At 40.8% G+C, this 21688-nt stretch overlaps 1 protein-coding gene across 14 annotated transcripts in view; it reads right to left on the bottom strand.

Moving 5' to 3' along the window:
* Positions 1-2837: 2837 nt before the first annotated feature.
* FERRY3 (FERRY endosomal RAB5 effector complex subunit 3) overlaps positions 2838-21688 on the bottom strand; it is a 46474-nt gene continuing 27623 nt past the window's right edge. For all 14 annotated transcript variants that reach the window (XM_051850211.3, XM_051850206.3, XM_008259690.5 and 11 more), the window contains 5 exons: positions 17130-17204; positions 12147-12349; positions 4658-4715; positions 3990-4057; positions 2838-3382 (listed from right to left, as the gene is read on the bottom strand). In XM_051850211.3, coding sequence (XP_051706171.1) covers positions 3290-3382; positions 3990-4057; positions 4658-4715; positions 12147-12349; positions 17130-17204 — 497 coding nt within the window. In that variant the 3' untranslated portion in view covers positions 2838-3289. The remainder of the gene's footprint in view (positions 3383-3989; positions 4058-4657; positions 4716-12146; positions 12350-17129; positions 17205-21688) is intronic.

Below are 21688 nucleotides of genomic sequence, written 5' to 3'. Positions count from 1 at the left end.
GCCTTTCCCAGGGCTGCTAGGACAGCAGTGTTCTGTGAATTCATCTTTCCTTTCACACACACTGCTGCTCCTTGTGATCATTAGCCGGGATCCAACTGAATGCCACAAAGGATGGCGAGCATTGTGCCGAGAAGAGCCCTGCGCACTCCCAGGCAGGCCAAGTTGCTCCCATTGACATTCTTTTTCATGCATTTCTTCCATTCTGGTCACACAGTCATGCAGAGGAGCAGCTGGTGCCACACTCCCAGATCAGTGGCAAGGTTACAGCTTTGCTTGGTTTGGTGTTTTAAGAGCAGACATGGGAAAAGGGCAGGCCAGAGCAGTGCAGAATAGAAACCTCGGGCTCAGTGCCCCTGCCTAATTTCCCTGGCATACTTTGAAGGTTTTGAAGACTATACTGTCATCTGTTAGGAATACTTAACTTTTGATACAAGTAGAAAACAGGAGCCAGCGCTGTGGTGTAGCGGGTAAAGCCACTGCCTGCAGTGCCAGCATTCCATATGGGTGCTGGTTAGAGTCCGGGTTGCTCCTCTTCCAATCCAGCTCTCTGCTGTGGCCTGGGAATGCAGCAGCAGATGGCCCAGATGCCTGGGCCCTTGTACCTGTGTGGGAGACCAGGAGGAAGCTCCTGGCTCCTGATTTTGGATCTGCACAGCTCCAGCCACTGTGGCCAATTGGGAAGTGAACCAGTGGATAGAAAACTCTCTCTCTGCCTCTCCTCTCTTTGTGTAACTCTTTCAAATAAATAATTAAAAATAAAAAACAAGTAGAAAACATTACGCCCCTTGAAATAGTCCTCTCGTAAGACTCTTGTGGTCAGCTCTTCTCAACTTGCTGGCCGGCTGTCACTGCCTCTGTTCTTTTCTGTCCCTCTCTGCACTTTGTACTGTGAATGCCCTCCCCAGTCTCAGCCTGCTAGGGCACCTTCTTTCACTTACCATTCACAAGTGGTCGGAAATCACTCCCTTCCAATAAAACCCTGTGGAACCCTCAGAAAAAAAACCACAACCTCAACTTTTCCAAATACAAAACTTCAGACTTCCTTAATTACTGCATCACTAAAATCATCACCACTCAAGTGCATGTAATTAGCATTTTAAATTATGTGCTGGTTTTCAGTTTGGTGTTTTCATCAGTGTAAACAAGCTTTTTCGGTTCTTACTGCTTCTGAATGTAATACAGCACTATATAAAATATGGAGACTCCATACATGTGTTTTGACTTCATAGGCCAAATAGTACCTCAAATTTGTGCTCAGGTAAAAGCCACTAGATCCTAAGTAACTTAACAAAGCAGCCTTGAGGTGACAATGTAAGGGCTGGGCAGCAGCATTCACCCACTCTGTGAACAAACATTTGCTCTAATACCTGGCCACTTTTCAAATTGGTGGTTGACCCTAGAGGAGTTACAGGGTTCTGTGGAAAGATTATTTTTCCCTGAGAGGCAGGTAGGGCATGGGTTGGGGGCTAAGATATACACACACACTCATACACGTACACACATAGACATCAAGACCCCATCCACTCCACAAATGCCAGCAATGGCCAGGGTTGGGCACTTAACCCAGATTTTCCACACAGGTGACAGGAACCCAAGCATTTGAGGCACCACTGCTGCCTCCCAGGGTCTGCACTGGCAGGAAGCTAGAGTCAGGAGCCAGAGCTGGGAATTGAACCTGGGTACTCCAATATGGGACATTGGTATGTTAACTGCTAGGCTAAATGTCTGTCCCCTAGGAAGATTCTTCATGTCTCTTTTTGAATGCTTTTTGCTGATCTCACTGTACCCACTTCCAAGTTGATTTGCAATCTGTTAGTCTATGAACCAAAACAGTCTGACACTGCTCTCCCCTACCCCTGGGCCATGTTTTATATTAGTCTCAATGAGAATAGTCTTGCCAAAGTATAGACTCTAAGGGCAAAATACATATCTGCACTTGGGGTAATCATCAGCTCTCTGACAAAGAATTTGGAAAGAGTTAGTGTCTGATGGACATACTGCTGGGGTTAGGTGTCTCTTTAGGGTTCTTCTTAGCACTGTGGCTTGGACCCACCCCCTTCCTTAGGCAGAAAACCAGGACGCATTCAGTTAGGAAAAGCACTTTGCATTGACACTGGTTTCTGTAATACCTATTGCATTTAGGAATACTGAATTAGTGCTTTTTGTGTCTTGTAATCAAGCTATGCCATTTTATCACAATGCCAAAGGCACTTCATTTCATTCTACTGGCCAGCTACAACATCCACACAAAAACAGTTTGATGAAACGATTGCTTTTATAAATGTGTGCTTTGGCAAATGCCTTTGCTTAATGTCATCACAAGTCACAGCAAATCTATTCAAGATGGGATAATGAGTGATATGTAGTGTCCGGGAAAGTGGCGCCACAAGGAAAGACAATGGAAAAGAAAGCTACACAGTAAAGACAGAGGTGGGGACATAGTTGTCAGCAAATAAAGGCAAGGAGTAGAGGAAAGGTTAAGGGATCTGAAATGTAGGGCCAAAGACAGAGAAAGAAAAATGATCCTCATTGTCCAATTGTCATGTTAATAAGACAAAAATGCTGCCAGGTGCTGGTTTAGAATAACTTTACATCAGGCTTGCAAAAAAGAACACACTATTTTCCCAGCCCATGAAATGCTATTAATAGACAAGGCAAGGTCACAGAGGGAAGCTGAGACAGAGGTAAAGAATCCAAAGCGGTTTCTGATTCTAACTCATACAACCTTAGAAAGAGTAGATTAAAAGCATGGGTTTGAAGCAGAATTTAAAACAATAAGCACAATTGTCTCATATATTTGTTTCTACAATTTTCACAAGAAATCCATATTTGCAATGTATATTTCAGTGATTTTTAATTTTGATTTGGCACATAGACAAGGAAGATTTTACTTATAAGTTTAATTTAAAGGCTTGTACCTGATATAACTCAAGCCCGTTACAAATCAAATGTCTCCCCAAAAATGCAGTAAACAGTCTCCTAGGGTAACTGTACATGGGTTATACTATGCAAGTTTTCACACACCAGTATTCCAAGATGGGAGGTAACAGTACAACAGAGAGAGATTCTTTCAGAAAGAGCCTACACGTGGAAGGCGGGGGCCGGCCACTGGCTCTGTGCGGGATGGAAGGCTTTGGAATGTGGAACAGACGTGGTGTGGTGGTTTGATTTGTGGCTCGGGCTGCAGCTCCTCTTTCTGGGCATCTTTCTCTTGACAGAATCGCAGCATAGCTCAAGTTCCTGGAGAGTTTCACAATCCTCCTCCGCCAGCACGTCCATCTATTAGGGTCTAGTGCTTGGATGTCAGCGTCAGCGTGGATGAAACTCGGAAGATCTGGGGCAGCATGTTACTAAGCTGGTAAAACATTTCTTCAGAAATACTCTGTAGGAGGTTAAAAAAACAACTGTGTATTTGTTCAATCACCACAGACTTTTATTTTTAAACTTGAAAAGCACTTTAAAGTATGAACTTACTTCTCGATATGGAGTGGGATACTTGAGAATGAGCTTTTATGGCTGATTTAATTGCACAGCTATGGACAGGGCTTGCTTTTCTGGCTTCATCTTTTGAGACCTTAGCTTGTTGCTGTCAAGTAAGCTTGATTACCAGAACAATCCCTACAGAAGTCCTGTGCTATCCCTATTGCATTACCACTAAGTTGGCCATGTTCTATACAGGACAGACTCATCCTCTGCGAACGCCCTGCTTGTGAACACTTTGTAATCTACACAGCATCCATGGGGAGAAAACAATGGAAAGACCAATCACTTTGGTTTGGGGGCTACATAACAGATCCCTTGAGAGGTAGATGCTGACATCTCTGACAATAAACCAAGTGCTTTATGGCATCCAAATGCTTCTCCCCTTACAAGAGAGGAAGTGTTAGCATTTTAGTTTTAGGAATTTGGGACAGCGTGTCTAGCTCTATGTGTGAGGAATATTCTATAAAAGACATTGAACTGGGGTGAGGCATATGCAGATAACAAACCTGTGGAACCAGAAACTGCACGGTTCTGGAAATTCCACCATCCCATGAAGCCATTTCCATCATGAACCCTAAAACAGAGCAATAAACTTTGCTGCATTAGGAGTTCTGGTCTTCACACCTGCCAGTCACGCTCTGAAATAAACTGCGTTTTCACTGTGGGGTTTCGTGTCTTGGCTTTCCCCGCTAGCCGCCTGCCTGCAGGAAGGCTCCGCCTACAGGACAGACTTCGGCAGTTTCTAATCCTCCGTGACACAGAGGCTTTAACACAGCTCTGTCAACACACCCTTGCGATTTCCCAGTTAGTGTGCACTGAGTACGGCCCATTAAGTGAAGTAACAGAGGTGATGAAACGTTAATTAAATAAGTGGCTATTTTCTGCTTTTTTTAAAAAATGAAAAACAGTAGAGAACAAGCCAGAATTATATATATGTATACATATATAAATATGTAATATATATTATATATAAATCCAAATATCTTTTATTTCAGAAGAGCTGGCAATTTGTACTAAAAAAAAATTAAAAGCAATTCTGAAGTACTTTCTTGCTAAACATTTCAGCGAAGTCCCAGGGGCCAGGAGTAACATTCACAGGCCTTCTGCATTGCTTTATGTTTAATATTTGGAAGGAGAGACAGAGGGTAGTTGGTGGACAGAAGGGGAAGCTCACCTTTGACACACTTAAACACAAGTTCGGCTCTCCTCAAGCACCAGGGGATAGTCATTTCCTAAAAACAGAAATGGAACAAATACTTTGTAAAAGGCAAAACATAGGCAGATGTTTATTTGTCTAAACGTGGACTGTGCACACTGTGAATGGGTTCAGGCTGCTCTTTGCTAACCATAATTGTGACTGGCTTTCCTCTGACTCTTAGGCTAGAACCTCTTCTAGCTGTTACACCAGTCTTTACAATGTGAACCAATTTAATGAGCCTAATAAATAAACTAAAAATAAACATACCCTTAAAACTTCTTAGATAATGAATTCTATAGGCTGATATAAGTGACATAGCAATTCCACCTACTGCTTTCAGGAACAGCATTAATATTGGGATAAGCAATAAAATATTTCTATTATATACCATATTAAAATATTGTATACCATATTACATATTAAAAATGTAATAAAATACCCCACCCCAGCTACCTAAATGCATTCACTTTTAGAAGCTTTCTTTCTTTTTTAAAAGATTTATTTACTTATTTGAAAGTCAGAATTACAAAGAGGGAGAGAGATAGAAAGAGGTCTTCCATTCACTGGTTCACTCCCCAAATGGCCGAAACAGCCAGAGCTGGGCCCAGCTGAAGCCAGGAGCTTCTTCCAGGTGTCCCACGTGGGTGCAAGAGCCCAAGCACTTGGGCCATCCTCTGCTGCTTTCTCGGGCATATTAGCAGGAAACTGGATCGGAAGTGGAGCAGCCAGGACTTGAACTGGTACCCATATAGGATGCCGGTATTGCAGGTGGTGGCTTAGCCCACTGTGCCACAAGGCTGGCCCCTATTGCAAGTCTTGAAATCCGCTGGTGTAAACCTCCCAACTTTGCTTTCAAAACTGTTTTTTCATAAAATTTTTTCAAAATTTGTATTTTTTTTGAAAGGCAGAGAGACAGAGATCGTCGATTTGCTGGTTTACTCCCCAAAATGACTGCCACACACAGGGCTAGGCCATGCTGAAACCAGGAGGCTGAAATTCAATCCCGATCTGTCATGTGGGTGGCAGGGACCTCCAGCTTAAAGCCATCACTTGATGTCTCCCAGGATGCACATTAACAGAAACCTGCAATCAGCAGCAGAGCTGGAACCTGAATCCCGGAACTTTTGATATGAGATGCAGGTGTCTAAGGTGGTGGCTTAACCACTTCACCAAACACCTGCCCATTTTGACTGCTTTAGATTTTGTGTATTTCCATATAAATTTTATAGTTAGTTTGTAAAATCTTCAAAATGCCTTATTAAAATTCCGACTGGGATTCAAATCTATAAATCAACTTTAGGAAAACTGTTATCTTAATGCTGAATCTTCTAACCCATGAACGGTATACATTTCCACTTATTTAGGTTTTTTTTTTTTTTTTTGACAGGCTGAGTGAACAGTGAGAGAGAGAGACAGAGAGAAAGGTCTTCCTTTGCCATTGGTTCACCCTCCAATGGCCGCTGCGGCCAGCGCGCTGCGGCCGGCGCGCTGCGCTGATCCGATGGCAGGAGCCAGGAGCCAGGTGCTTTTCCTGGTCTCCCAGGGGTGCAGGGCCCAAGCACCTGGGCCATCCTCCACTGCACTCCCTGGCCACAGCAGAGAGCTGGCCTGGAAGAGGGGCAACCGGGACAGAATCCGGCGCCCCGACCGGGACTAGAACCCGGTGTGCCGGCGCCGCTAGGCGGAGGATTAGCCTATTGAGCCGCGGCACCGGCCTTATTTAGGTCTTTTACAATTGCTCTCACCACTTTTTTTGTAGTTGATGGGTCATTTTTCATACCATCCTTTTTTATGTGAAGACATTTTAAGCTTGTCTTCAAGTTTTTAAATACAGTAAGCAATTACTCTGTTCTGTGCGTCATAACTCCAATTCCTCAAGTATTTCTGCATCTGTTTTTATGTTTGGTTGTTTCTGCTGGTTCTCATTCATTGTCTCATTTTTTTAAGGACTTACTTTTCTTTTACTTATTTTAAGCACTTTGTTCAAGAGTCATCTTAGGAATAAATGCAAAAGCCATAATTGAGCATTTGCATCTTCTTAAGATACTACTCAAAAATATTTTTGAAATACCACATTTAGTAATTGGAATCAAGGATTACTTTTTTCTATTATTTTAAAGTGCTCATTTTTATATAAAAAGTATTATCTGTTTACAATCTATAGAGCTGTTTACTGATATCTATGATTAATCTTTGAATTACTTCAGGCTAAAGTCAAGTCTAAGGGCTCCTACTCACATGAGGAAAACTATTACTGTGACTAGAACTTTTGAACACCAACATACAGACTATATATTACCCCAATACATTAAGATCAGGATAGCACTGGCAGTGATAAGACTGTACAACAAATTAGATTAGGGATGGTACTAATAGTATGACCAAAAGCATATAGAAAAAAACGATCATGTCCTTTCATTGCCCCGTTTGTCCAAAATCATCAAATTTTATCCAATCATACTACATTTTCTTTCCTTTTAAATGTATGTGGTTAATACACCCAATATCTATCGGACAAATTAAGAACTTCATACTCTTTAGAATGATGTGAGCTGATGATAAAATTTCATCAATGCTGTTTAGAGACTGTACTAAAATATCAATTCATGGCAGGCTCCCAGTATCTTTGAAGTGATACATAAATTTAAATGTCAATTTAATTTTTAGATGAAATATGCTCTCATATTCAGTTAATTTTAACCTCGTGCTGATAAGCAGCATATGAATCTGAAAAGAAATGCTAGACAGCAGCATGCATATACCCATATGTGCACATATGTGTACATGCACACACACATCTGAAGTGTTTTCACATTTTCCCATATGCCTAGAGAATCTGTTTCAAGCTTAAGGTAAATGCTTTCCAGTGTTTTATTCTGTCATTTTATCTCTAATTAACATCAGCACCCAAGAAGAATGGCTTCAGGTACTTAGGAAACATAACCTGTAAGCTTTAGAAGCTAACAAGTCCATCAGAAGACATGACTTATTATTGGATGTCAGGGGATGTGGCCAGAAGTTCCACAAACAGCTCATTCTGCAAATAGGTCTTAGTAGATACCATCTACTAGATGGGATACAAATCCTAGTGGGGCAGGTAGTAGTCTAGAATGTTTTTGGTCATAGTTCTAAGTAATGGCAAACTGACTATGTCTTGGTGACATGCTTGAGAGAACAGACTGTGGAAGAGAGCCACTGAAGAAGCTGATGGGTCATATAAAACTCTTTAGACTTTGGAACAGAGGCAGAAAACTGGGCTCTCCTGTTATACATTATAACAAGTGGGTACTACATACAGATTGATTCTATCAGCCCTTAAGGCATCCTGGTCAGGCTGAAAAGCCCATGTGAGCATTTCAGGCATGGAAAGCCACGACACTGTGGCAAAAAAAAAAAATGTTCTACAAGAAGGATCTCTGCGAGACCCCAGCGGAAAGAAGTGGCCATCAAAGAAGGAAGTACTTTCCTCTGAAGGGAGGGGAGAACTTCCACTTTGCTTATGGCTTTGTCTGAATACTGACAGAGTTTGTAGGTTCAAAAGGCTTCCACAGCCTAGGCAGCTCATGTCAAGAGCCTTGAGTGGTCACTGATGTCGTACATAAGAGTGTTAATTGTTAAATTAACAACAAGAAGTCACTGTGCACTAACTTCCCATGCAGGACCTCTGTCCTCAATGAGTTGTATTATGAGAGTTCACTGTAAAACTAGTTCTCAGTTTTGTGTGTGTGTACACAAACTGTTGAAATCTTTACTTAGTATAGAGTTGGTCTTCTGTGTATAAAGTTAATTGAAAATGAATCTTAATGGAGACTGAGACTGGGAATGGGAGAGGGAGGAGGTGGAGGGGTGGGGGTGTGGGTGGGAAGCGGGTATGGTGGAAAGAATCACTATATTCCTAAAGTGGTACTTATGAAATTTGTATTCCTGAAATAAAAAGTTCATTTTGGAAAAAAAAATTGATTCTAAACCTCTGAAACGGAAATTAAAAACTCAATTTTGTTTATAACTGAGACAATACTTTCCATCTAAAGTTAATGGACAAGTGTTGCTACTTGACTTGATTCTTCTGAGTAGGGTACGATTGAACCACAGAGTTAGACAGCATGTACTCTGGAGACTTCACTGTGTGCCTTGCAAGTGGATAAAATAAAGTGTGGCTTTGTTTATTATTTTCACATTCAAAAGCAATAGAGTAGGTACAATTACTTTGGAAAACTATTTGGCTATATCCACCCAAATTAAATCTGTATATATCCAGAGACCTCACAATTCTATCCCTAGGTAAACTGCCAACAGAAATGTCAAAGACATGTACTAGAATGTTCCTAGCATACTAGCTATAAAAATCAAAATCTGGAAGCTGGGGCTGGTGCTATGGTATAGCAAGTAAAGCCGCTGCCCATAGTGCCAGCATCCTTTATGGGCACCAATTTGAGTTCCGGCTGCTCCACTTCCAATCCAGCTCTCTGTGATGGCCTGGGAAAGCAGTAGAAGATGGCCCAAGTCTTTGGGACCTTGCACCCACGTGGGAGACCTGGAAGAAGCTCCTGGCTCCTGGCTTTGGATCAGCCCAGCTCTGGCTGTTGTGGCCACTTGGGAAGTGAACCAGTGGATGGAAGACCTCTCTCTCTTTGCCTCTGCCTCTGCCTCTGCCTTTCTACCTTTCAAATAAATAATAAATGAATCTTAAAAAATTATCTGGAAGCTCCCCAAATGTCCGTAAGTAGAATGTCTCAATAGTTGTGGCTTAATCACACAATGAAATAACATAACCATGAAAATAAACTATCTACAACCACACACAACATGGATAAAACTAACACATAATATTGAATAGGAGAATTCAGATACAAGATAAACTAAAAAATAAGCATAATGAATCCATGCTTTCTGGGTTGCAAACAGTGGTCATCCTTGTGGAGGAAGTGTGACCTAAGTGACTGAAACGGAGCACAAGGGTAACGTTCTGCTTCATTATCCGGGTGCTGGCTTGTGACCATCTGAGCCGTGGACTTACATGAAATATATGTGCATTATACTCCAACAAAACATTAAAAAACACAGTATCTTCACCGACAACTACAAAACTAAAGCCTAGCGGCTTAGAATCTCCAACTTATTCAATGAGCTAACAGTAAAACTTAAAGGAAGTCAGTAGGTCAGAATTCCTGACCTGCAGGTTCCTGCCTATTGGGTTAGATTGATTCTGATAGGACATTATCTTCAGATCGCAAAGATCTATAGAAATAGAATTGGTGTGTCTTTCTCTTGCTGATATTTTTCCCTTTTAAAATGTAATTACCTTCTACAGCTCTTTCCTCTATTATAGGACATGAACTGCTTCAGACATTGTCATTATCTTACACTCACCAGTGTGGTGAGTGTCTGGCATTTCTGTTTGTTACAGGAAAAAAACACCACCTGAAAATGCTCTGTGATTCTTGCATGAAAGCAAAACCAAGTATTACTTCTATATCCTGTGTAGTATTTGTATGAGTTTGCAGAATAAACTTCTTGACCTGAATGGATTTTTAAATAGAAAAATGGGAGCATCCTGGCTCAATAAACTTCTGTGTATTAAATTGGACACTTAGGAAGCAAACCTAGTGTTCTGCAGCTGGCTGTCCCAATTTAAAACATGTAACTTTTGCAACATTGTGGGAGAGGGAATGCTAGTAGTATCAGATGTCTGGAAGTAAATCCGAACTTTGTGACTTTTGGAAACACTGTTTTTGAGGTTGTTTCCCACCTACATACAACCATTTTTATAAACTGGTTAACCAGGAGTCCAGCTGCAGGAATGTTTGGATGTCTCCTTGTGGCAGGAATTCATCATAAACTTTGTCACTCCCCAAAGACCCTTTTATAGACTGTATGGACCAGTGATTTATGATAACTTAACAATAGCTAAAAATTCCTGATGAAACTAAAACTTTATAAAGCTACAGCAGGGAAAAACATGTTTGTCCAACTTCCCTGATGCCATATTAGGTATGACTGAGGCTACAAAAGTGAATGGATTGAGAAACGAGGTAGCCTGATATGCATCTTTCATGGGATGGCACAAGAATTCTCTTAATCAAAACAATAATGTGTCTGAAAATACACTGGACTCAACCAAGTGAGAAATCATTTAAATCATCCCATCTTACATGGAAATGAGTTTACATTCTTACATAGGATACTTAGCGAGGCTTCCTGTAACACAATGAGTCTAAGTGGGGATTTAATCTAAAAAGTATGGTGTAAAATCTTTTACATTGCCCTATACAATCTTATTTCTATAAACCTTTTATTTTGGTAAGTAACTTTTTAATGATCAACAATCAAACTTCTTCCTTATATTCACAATCTGCACTTTTACCATTCAGCAATTATTTTTTATAGCCTCCTTAAAGCAAGCAGGCCCAGTATTGCTGATACTGGTCTTTTCATCATCAGGTTCACTGCTGGCTGCCCGTCTGCACCCACTGGGCTTGAGACTCCTCTGCTCCTCTAGACTTGAACTTGAGTCTTTCTGTTAAATTATGTCCTCTACCCATTGTTATGTGAGTGAAGAGAGAAAGCAGGATGGAAAACAGTCATGAAAAGAAGATTTTTTTAAAAATAAAAAATGTCAGATAAATAACAGTACGTAATAAAGTAGGTAAATGATTATATCATATGTTAATTGTAGAAGCCAATACTTTTATCCTGGAGAAAATGTTAAACTGAGGCTAGTTTCTTCCTGTCTTCTGGCATCTCTTGTCATTATTTATTAATACATAATTAGAGAATAAAAATAATCATAATGTTAGCTTGAGTCCAGTTTAAGTGGGAGGTAAATTGAATGCAACTTAAGACAAACATGGGGGAGAATGAAGAGGCAGCAAAGGAGGAGGAAGGAGAGGAATGCATGTCATGTCCAAAGGTAGAGATAACTTTGATATTCTAGTGTATCTACTGTGAGACAACGCTGTCATTCTCCAAACACAATGGTTAAGAATTATTCAGTTTTGTATTATTTGTCACCCAATTCTGCTTACCAGATAGGAGATGCAAGGTCCATTAGTTACAAAAAAGTGTTTTTCAGGCCAGCACTGTGGCATAGTGGGTAAAGCCTGCACCTGCAGTGCCAGCATCCCATATGGGCGCTGGTTTGAGTCCCAGCTGCTCCACTTCTATGGCCTGGGAAAGCAGTAGAAGATGGCCCAAGCCCTTGGGCCTCTGCACTCACATGGGAGACCCAGAAGAAGGTCCTGTCTCCTGGCTTTGGATCGGCGCAGCTCCGGCCGTTGCGGCCAGCTGGGAAGTGAACCAGTGGATGAAAGACCTTTTTCGCTCTCTCTGTGTAACTCTGGCTTTCAAATAAATATCTTTAAAAAAAAGTGGTTTTAAAATTTAAAGCATATTATAATATTAATACACAACATATTAATAAACAAATTAATAATCATAAAACTAGGGGGATTTTCCATCTACTTACCTCAGACATATCATGCACCAACAAGAGAGGAATGCTTATAGTTGTGATGTCATGGGTACAGCAAACTTTGAGTATATTTCGCAGTCCCATAATGGCTGGATCCCGAGCTGTGATATTTCCTGATTTTACATTGTCATCCACACAAAGATGAAAAGCAACATGGATTTCTGAGAGATTAGAATGCCGTGTAATGTAAAATTCTCCTGGGAAAAACAAATACAGTCATGATTTTCAAAGGCACATCACACTCATCCGTGTTGAACCAGCAGAGATGTATCAGGAACCCACAGGGCGCTCAGGAAGCAACTGTGATTACTGCTCCTTAATTCTTGCAAAGAGGGTCATAAAGACAAGAAACAATAGACAATTTTTCAATGAGTTCATAAATTGGTCTGAAGTGACCACCAGGTAGCAAACAAATCAAAGGATCACGCATCATTTTTATTTTGATCTAAATGCTTCAGTGTGCAACTCAACATGCAAAACTCAAATAAGATTACCTGTTTCCTCAATGTCTTCCTCATTTCAATTTATAGGACCAATCTTTGTCTAGTTAGTTGCTCAGGACAGAAGTAGAGACTCTGGCCTTAATTCCTTTTTCCCCCTCAATGTACATTTCCCATCTACACTGCAATCCAGCACCATCGCCAACAAACAACCCCACCTGAGCACTCCACCTTTCCTGCTATCACCATTGCTCACGCTACCATCATCTGTCAACATGCTCTTCCTTGAATTCTTTGCTCATTCTGAGCACCTACAAACCATTTCTTTTCTTTTTTTGACAGGCAGAGTTACAGTGAGAGAGAGAGAGAGAAAGGTCTTCCTTTTCCGTTGGTTCACCTCCCAAGTGGCTGCTACGTCCGGCGCGCTGTGCCGATCTGAAGCCAGGAGCCGGGTATTCTTCCCAGTCTCCCATGTGGGTGCAGGGACCCAAGCACTTGGGCCATCCTCCACTGCCCTCCCGGGCCACAGCAGAGAGCTGGACTGGAAGAGGAGCAACTGGGACAGAATCCGGCGCCCCAACTGGGACTAGAACCCGGGGTGCCGGTGCCGCAGGTGGAGGATTAGGCTAGTGAGCCGCGATGCTGGCACCAAACCATTTCTTACCTGTAGCCAAAATGATTTCAATATAAATCAGACTCTATAACTCTCAGACTTAAAAGCATCCAACAGGCTCACATCAGATGGAGGAAAAAGCCCTAGCTCTGGGGCCGGCATGATGGCATAGTGAGTTAAGTGTCCATATGGGTGCCGGTTCACGTCCCAGCTGCTCCACTTTCGATCCGGCTCCCTGATAACAAGTCTGGGAAGGCAGCAGAAGATGGCCTAAGTACTTGGGTTCCTGTCACCCACATGGGACACCCAGATGAAGCTCCTGGCTCCTGATCTGGTCTAGTCCTGGCTGCTGCAGCCATTTGGGGAGTGAACCAGCGGTTAGAAGATCTCATTCTTCTATTCCCCCTCTCTCTCTAACTCTGCCTTTCAAATAAATAAATAAATCTTAAAAAAAAAAAAAAAAAGGAAAAAATCCAAACTATGTGCTGTGTCTAATTAGTTTTTTTTCTCACCCCAGTTCTTCAAATATGCAGATCTTGTGCCTAAGTCAGGGGTGCTGCCTGGAAGGGTTTTTCCAATATTCTCACAGGGCTGATTTCTTCCCATCAATCATCTTAGATCGAATGCCACTTCCTCAGAAAGCTCTTCCTTGACTATCTTGTGTGATTTAGGACTTCCCAGGGCCGCTGTGTGGCTTGTGGAGCCAGTATCCCATATGGGCACCAGTTCTAGTCTCAGCTGCTCCACTTCTCATCCAGCTCCCTGTTGGTGTGCCTGGGAAGGCAAGAGAATATGGCCCAAGTGCTTGGGCCCCTGTACCCACATGGGAGATCCAGAGGAAGCTCTTGGCTCCTCCCTTCAGGCTGGCCCAGCCCTGGCCACTGAAGCCGTTAGGGGAGTGAACCAGCAGACGGAAGGTACTGTTCTCTCTCTGTAACTCTGCCTTTCAAATAAATAAATAAATAAATAAATAATTTTTTAAAGAGACTTCCCCACCCTCATCACTCTCTTTCATATTATTCTTATTTTCTTTTTAGCACTGAAATTGATTTGTATGTAGATTGCTTTAAAGAATGACTGTTCCATGACAAGTGGGGTTTTGTCTATGATGTTTGCTGTTATATCTCTAGCATATAGAAGGTATTCAATGTAAGTATTAGTTGAATGAATGAATGTTTGAGACTGAATGTTAGGACAGTATTCTCACATCTTAAACTCCTTGCTTCCTACACCAATTCCTTTTTTCAGGTAGCCCCATTAGCCAAGAAAAAAATCTCATCAGCTTTTATTTTCTGTGGTTTCTGTCAATACAAATAAAACATATAAAGAGTATGTTTTTACAAATACACATGCTTGAAAAAAACAGAAAAACACATGCTCACTGGAAATTCTGCTATGTCCTTCTAGGGAAGGCTGGCTCACTTCTACAACCCTTGCCCCTACACATTCTGCTTGACCTTGCTGCAAAGGCATGATTGTAGGATTTCAGAAGTCCACAGAATGTTTACAAGCACTTAACAGATTTTTAGCACCATGTTTAACATTTCCAGCTTACCAGTGCACATAAATTATACTCGTAGTTGCCTCTAATAGGCCGCAGACAAAGGCTTTCTAAAAAAAAAAAAAAAAAAAAATCTTGGGGGCCGGCACTGTGGCGCAGCAGGTTAATGCCCTGGCCTGAAGTGCTGGCATCCCATATGGGCGTCGGTTCTAGTCCCGGTGGCTCCACTTCTGATCCAGCTTTCTGCTATGGCCTGGGAAAGCAGTGAGAATGGTCCAAGTCCTTGGGCTCCTGCACCCACGTGGGAGACCTGGAAGAAGCTCCTGGCTTCGGATTGGTGCAGCTCTGACCATTGTGGCCATCTGGGGAGTGAGCCATCAGATGGAAGACCTCTGTCTCTCTCTGCCTCTCCTCTCACTGTGTAACTCTGACTTTCAAATAAATAAATAAATCTTTAAAGAAAAAAAAATCTTAAAAAAGATAAAGGAACTAGACAAACAGAAAAAGAAATTAAAGAAGGAGCAGTGAATGAGACACCAAAATTCTGCCAGTGAAAATTTCCACGGAAGGCAATAAAAGTCACAGGCTGCTTCTCAGAAACCGGGATCGCATGAGACAAAATCCTTCTGGGCCCATGAAATGTATTTACCTCCTAAACTCCTACTGATAACTCACATGGTGGAAGTCATTGCATTAAGCATGGGCTATGGTCCAATGGTGAGGCAAGATGACTTAGTGCACAAGTCAGGTGCTCCTAATCCTCAAGCTGGCACTGCTTTGTTTGACCTTAAATGACTTGCCTCTTGGCCTCATCTTACCCATTAATAAAATGGGGGTCATGCAGGTGGCAGTAGTAATCAAATTCATACGACACAGTACAAAAAGGAATATATTGGGTATTAAGAAGCGCTGGCCTCTAGCACTTACTGGCTGAATGATCTTGGGCAAATCAATTCAACTTACTGATTTTCTGTTACTTTGTGCATGAGATGTGAAAAATATGCCTGACTGCTTTCCTTATAAGGTTATCTCGAGAATTAGATGACATAAATTGTAAATACTTAGATAATGACAGAGTAAGCTACTGTTGGCTTAACACTGTGTAGACAGAACTTTTTCTTACAATTTTTAATGTAATAAAATATAAATAATTTGTGTAAATAATGTGTGATTTAGATCTCTTTACATCTCTTTGAAATCCTAGTTGTGTAGACATTCTTTAAGTGGAGATTCACATGTTATTATAAAGTCTAACTGAATAATTTAATACTCCTTTTCTAAGTTAGTTTTATGACACATCTTCCTGTTTGGGAGTAGTAATGGGATACTAACCTATAGACTTTCCCCCAAAAAAGAATAAGGAAGGAAACACAGTAATAAAGAATTAAGTTTTTAAAAACCTAGTTATCAGGATCTCCAGAATAGTAATAAGATTGGCACATTTTAAGAAAGCCACAAAATATGGATGATTTAAATTATGGATCTATGAAGAGAAACACAATAAATCCTTCCCTGAAGGTATTTTTAGATGGAGAGGAGGATGGTTTCCTGTTCCACAAAGTGGAGGAAACAGCATGTGGTGATTCTAACATTATCCACTAAGGTAGGCTATCTGAAGGTGGGAGGAAATTCGGAGGCTGATGACCACAGGCTAACTGGCTACGACTGACAAGATGAATACCAGAAATGGGCATAATACTCACTTAGATGACATATAATGCGACCTACATGTCAAAGAGTAGGGGAGGAAATGTGAGGGGAGTACCTTAAAGGAGAATAGAAAACATTCAAAAGATGACTATTTCTGAAACTGTCAAATTTGCCATTCACTTTAAGAGACTTCCCACTTGTATAGCAAACAAATAGGCCTTCCTTGGTATGTCCTCTTATACAGACACAATTAAGGGTCATCAGAGTGACTTAAATCAGAAAGAGGGTTAATGGACTGAAGTGCTAATTGTTAAAAAAGAAATATCCAAGAATCAAAGAAATGGAAAGCAGGGAAACAGAAGTAAGACCTTAGATGAGACGGTCCAAGTTCTTCCTACAAGTTCGACAATTTGTATCTCTATGTGCCACTGTTTATATTTCAAAGTAAAAATTATTTCTGATTTATTCCACAGAAACTAAGAAGCAATGTATAAAAGAAAATCTGAAATAGCAAAATAACGATGACATTTATGCAACTTTTATTTTTGCAATTAAACATTTCTTTTTGTACAGATCTAAGAAAAAGTGTTAGTATAAGAATTAAAAAGATTTACAATGGAGAACATTTGTGAAAGTGTATCATGGAAAGTCAGATGTTATTTTAAGTGACTGTTGACATTTTATAATGCATACCATAAGAATTTATGTTTTCAATCTAAGATTTTAGTGTATGTGATTATAAGAATACAATCTTTAAAATAAATAACACTTACCAGGTAAAATATTTAAGTAGTTTCTCTCAGCATTCTTAGTTTTATCGTCACATCCTCCATTTTGGTTCCCAGAATCTATTCATAAGAATGTAATATGAAAGAAGACAACAATAGATGAGAACACATTACCACTCCCATTTCCAAAACAATCACGATGACAGCAAGAATTTCCAAAGGGACTCTGTGTGTCAGACACTGGGCTAGATGCTTTACATAGATGGTCCAGTATTTTATTCTTTTTTTTTTTTTTAAAGATTTATTTATTTAATTTGAAAGGCAAAGTTACAGAGAAGAAGAGGCACAGGTAGAGAAAGAGTTCTTCCATCTGCTGGTTCACTCTCCAGATGGCCACAACAGCCAGAGCTGGGCCAATCCGAAGCCAGGAGCCAGGAGTTTCTTCCAGGTCTCCCACATGGGTGCAGGGGCTCAAGGACTTGGGCCATCCTCCATTGCTTTCCCAGGCTACAGCAGAGAGCTGGATCAAAAGTGGAACAGCCAGGACTTGAACTGGTGCCCACGTGAGATGCTAGCACTGCAGTCGGCGACGTCATCCACTACACCACAGTGCTGGCCCTCAAAGTATTTTATTCTTACAACAGCCCTATAACTGGAACTTTGTGAGTTAGGTACTATTATTACCTTCATTTTTATAAACAAGGAACAGAGGCTTAGATAGGTTAATAACTTAATCTGGGATGCAAAGGTAAGTGGTAGAAGCAGATTTTGAACCCATACACAGAGATTCTAAATCCTATGGCCTTCACCACATGCCAGTACTCTACTTTTCATCTGAGAGGATCAGGGTACTAAGCTAACTACACATAAAATAACTTCATTAGATAGTTGTAACGTGGCCATCTCTATTTTTAGAATCTGAGTCACTGTTGTTGATAATAACTTGTTCAGGACTACAAATAAATGGTTAGTAAGCACCAGGAATTGCTTTACAGTCAGCCCATTCCTGAAATTTATTTCTTATCTGACACTATATATGCATATAATTAATTCCAGGGGTGAGACTCTGTTTCAAACAGAAAATTTTTTCAGATATTCAATAGTTTTTCTTATTTTTTCTTTCATTTTTAAAGTCATTATATTTCCTAGAAGGATAAATACTGGTAAAATAAGCATAACTGAACATACATTATTAAGGCAATTTGTATGTATGCAAATTACTTTACATACATACAAACATATACTTTTAATATAAGAAACATTTTAATTTTAGAAGAATACCATCAGAACTCACAACTGCAAAATGAATATTAGCTTTCAAAGTAGCTATTTTTAATTATGTATTTATTTAAAAGGCAGAGAGAAAGATTGATTGATCAATCTTTCATCCACTGGTTCCCTCTCGAAATGCCCAAAACAGCCAGGACTGCGCTAGGCCAAAGCCAGAAGCCAGGAACTCCATCCTGGTCTTCCACATGAGTGGCAGGAACCCGACTACTTGGGCCACCTTCCCCTGCCACCAGGTGCAAATCAGAAGCTGGACCCGAAGTGGAGGTGGGTGGGACTCAATCCCAGGCACGCTGACAAGGGAATGCTGGTGTTGCAAGCAAATTAAACTACTAACCACAATGCCTGCCTCTAGAGTAGTGAGCTTTAGGAGGCCATATACTTACTCCAGCTGAATTACAACTATTTAGAAATCCATTTTGGAATGGCCTTCAGCATCAGAAAATCACACGAAAGCAGTCAGAACTTAAAATAAGTAAACTGCAAATACCAAAGTAGAGTTTCCAAAATGATCTGAATAAAAGGTAACCATATTTTCATCTAATGATTACTTTGATGAATTGATTCCTAACTTCCTATCTTTTAAACACATATATTTTATAAACCAAGAGACCGAGATACAGGCACAGAGAGGCAGAAGGCTGAGTTGCTCGAGTCCTGATGTAATGTAATATTTATTTCTAATACAGAGTCATATAATAGGTTTTGCATAAGTGATCATAGCACAGATTATAAATAAGGACTCTAATTTTGTTCAGAGGGTGTTTGAACAAAGAGGAACCCTGCTGCAATGGATGTTAGGGCACTATGGGTTTTAAGTTGTTGCTTGGGAAGCCCTCATCCCACACTGGAGCGCATGTTCTGAGTCCTGGCTACTCTGTTTCTGGTCTAGTTTCTTGCTAATGCACCTGAAAAGGGAACTGATGATGGTCCAAGTACTTGGGTCCCGGCCATCTAAATCTAAGTGGGAGGACTGGGAGAAGTTATGGGCTCCTGTTACAGGCATCAGGGAACCAGAAGATAAAAGATTTGTCTCGAGCTCTCCTTCCCTCTTCTCTTCTGTCACTCTGCCTTTCAAATAAGTAAATAAAATAAATCTTAAAAAAAAGAATTTCTGCTAAATAATAAATAAGAGTAGTTCATAGTCCATTTCCCTTTCATATCTTAACGGTAATAGCTTGTTTGATAATACTAAGAAGATGGCTATCTTTTTTACTTTTTTTCAAAAAAGTATATAAAGGTGCTAATATAACAACCACAGTAAGAAAAATAATGGAATATCTTAGAGAAAAACAGGTGCTTACATATTAGGATGTAAACACATACAACAATTATGTATGCACGAATAGAGAAGAAAAAGATGGAGAAAGTGTTTTCACAAAGTTCTTCTATAACAACATACGGGTTCTTTTAAGAAAGTTGTCTTTCATAAACCTACTTGCTTCACTGACTCACTTAAACACAAAGTAGCTGCTTGAACAAGAACAAAATAATACTATGTTATACACGTACTGCCTCAATAGTATGTGTTTAAAAACTTTCCTGGCATTTATTGTATACTTTCTATCTCCCTTAAATATACTTACAATCTTCCCCCTCCCACATGTATTATGATCTCAATCTTTATGCTTTTAGTCTCTACTAAGAATAATATTGAGGGGCCACCGCTGTGGCATAGCTGGTAAAGCCACTGCCTGCAGCGCTGGCATCCAGCATCCCATATGAGCACCGGTTAGAGTCCTGGCTGCTCCACTTCGACCCAGCTCTCTGCTGTGGCCTGGGAAAGCAGTGGAAGATGGCCCAAGTCCTTGGGCCCCTGCACCTATGTGGGAGACCTGGAAGAAGCTCCTGGCTCCTGGCTTTGGATTGGCACAGTTCCAGATGTTGCGGCCATCTGGTGCGTGAACAAGTGGATGGAAGACCTCTCTCTCTCTCTCTCTGCCTCTCTGTAACTCTGCCTTTCAAATAAAAAAAAATCTTTAGAATAATATTGAAATGCTTCTGATCACATTACTAGTTTTAATGACATGGAAGAAGATGGCAAAATAAGAGGCACACTGGAATTTTCTGAAAGGGTTTTTGTTAGGATATACTTGTTTATTGGTTTTTCTGATATTTGGCTTGGCTTTGACACTTAAAATTCAAATGACCATGGCAAAGCCACATTTATCTTTTGGGAGATTAAAGCTGGTGGGGTCGTTAGGGAGAGCAGTTGCTAACACTGTCAAAGTTATCAGTGCAGTCCTTTAACCCAGGGACTTCTCCTCAAGGATCTGTTCCACAGATTGGCTTATTGCTCACCCAAGGATTCATGTGCAAGATTACCCATGCACTGCTACATAAAATAATAAAAAATTAGGAGTAGATCAAATGTTTATTAAGAGGGGACTGATTAATAATAGGATATTCCATAATGGATTACTATGCAACAGCAAAAAGGTCTAAGGATGGTCTTTATGAACTGATATGGAATGAGCTCTGGGGTACATTATTCAGTGAAAAAAGCAGGACAGAGAATAGTACATATGAAAGCTCACATTTGTGAAAAAGGGAAATAAATCTACACCTACATATGCTTACATAAATAGAAACATAAACATGTATCTGGAAGGCACATATGAGACAGCACTGGCTGCCTCTGGAGAGAGAAACTGGCTGGCTGGGGACAGACCTAGGGAGACTCACTGTGTGCTCTTTTGTACAGCTTGAATCATGAATCTTGAGAATGGTTTACCTATTTAAGAAACTTTTTAAAGATACAGAAAACAGAAAATATTGTTTTTATTTTGCTTTGTTTTTAAGATTTATTTACCTACTTGAAAGTAAAGATAGACAGGGAGAGTGAGAGAAAAAGAGATCCTGAATCAAATGGCCACAATGGCTGGGCTGGTCCAGGTTGAAACTAGGAGGCTGGATCCCCATCTGGGTTTCCCACATGGCTAGCAGGGGCTCAACTTGGGCAATCTTCTGCTGCCTTCCCAGGTGCATTAGCAGGGAGCGGGATTTGAAGTGATCCAGAGCTCCAATATGGGATGCCAGCATTGCAGGTGTCAGCTTAGCTCAGTGTGCCACAATGCCAATCCTAGAAAACATTTGTAAAAGTCTATGGAATAGGGGCCGGCACTGTGGCATAGCAGGTAAATCCATTGCCTGCAGTGCCAGCATCCTATTTGGACACCAATTCGAGTCCCGGCTGCTCCACTTCCGATCCAGCTCCCTGCTATAATGTGCCTGGGAAAGCAACAGAGGATGGCCCAAGTGCTTGGGCCCCTGCATCCACATGGGAGACCTGGAGGAAGCTCCTAGCTCCTGGCTTT

This window comes from Oryctolagus cuniculus, chromosome 9 (genome assembly GCF_051225735.1).
Source record: "Oryctolagus cuniculus isolate XC-2025 breed Fujian yellow rabbit chromosome 9, ASM5122573v1, whole genome shotgun sequence".
In the NCBI taxonomy this organism is placed as follows: domain Eukaryota; kingdom Metazoa; phylum Chordata; class Mammalia; order Lagomorpha; family Leporidae; genus Oryctolagus; species Oryctolagus cuniculus.
This window is presented reverse-complemented; position numbering and strand designations above follow the sequence as displayed.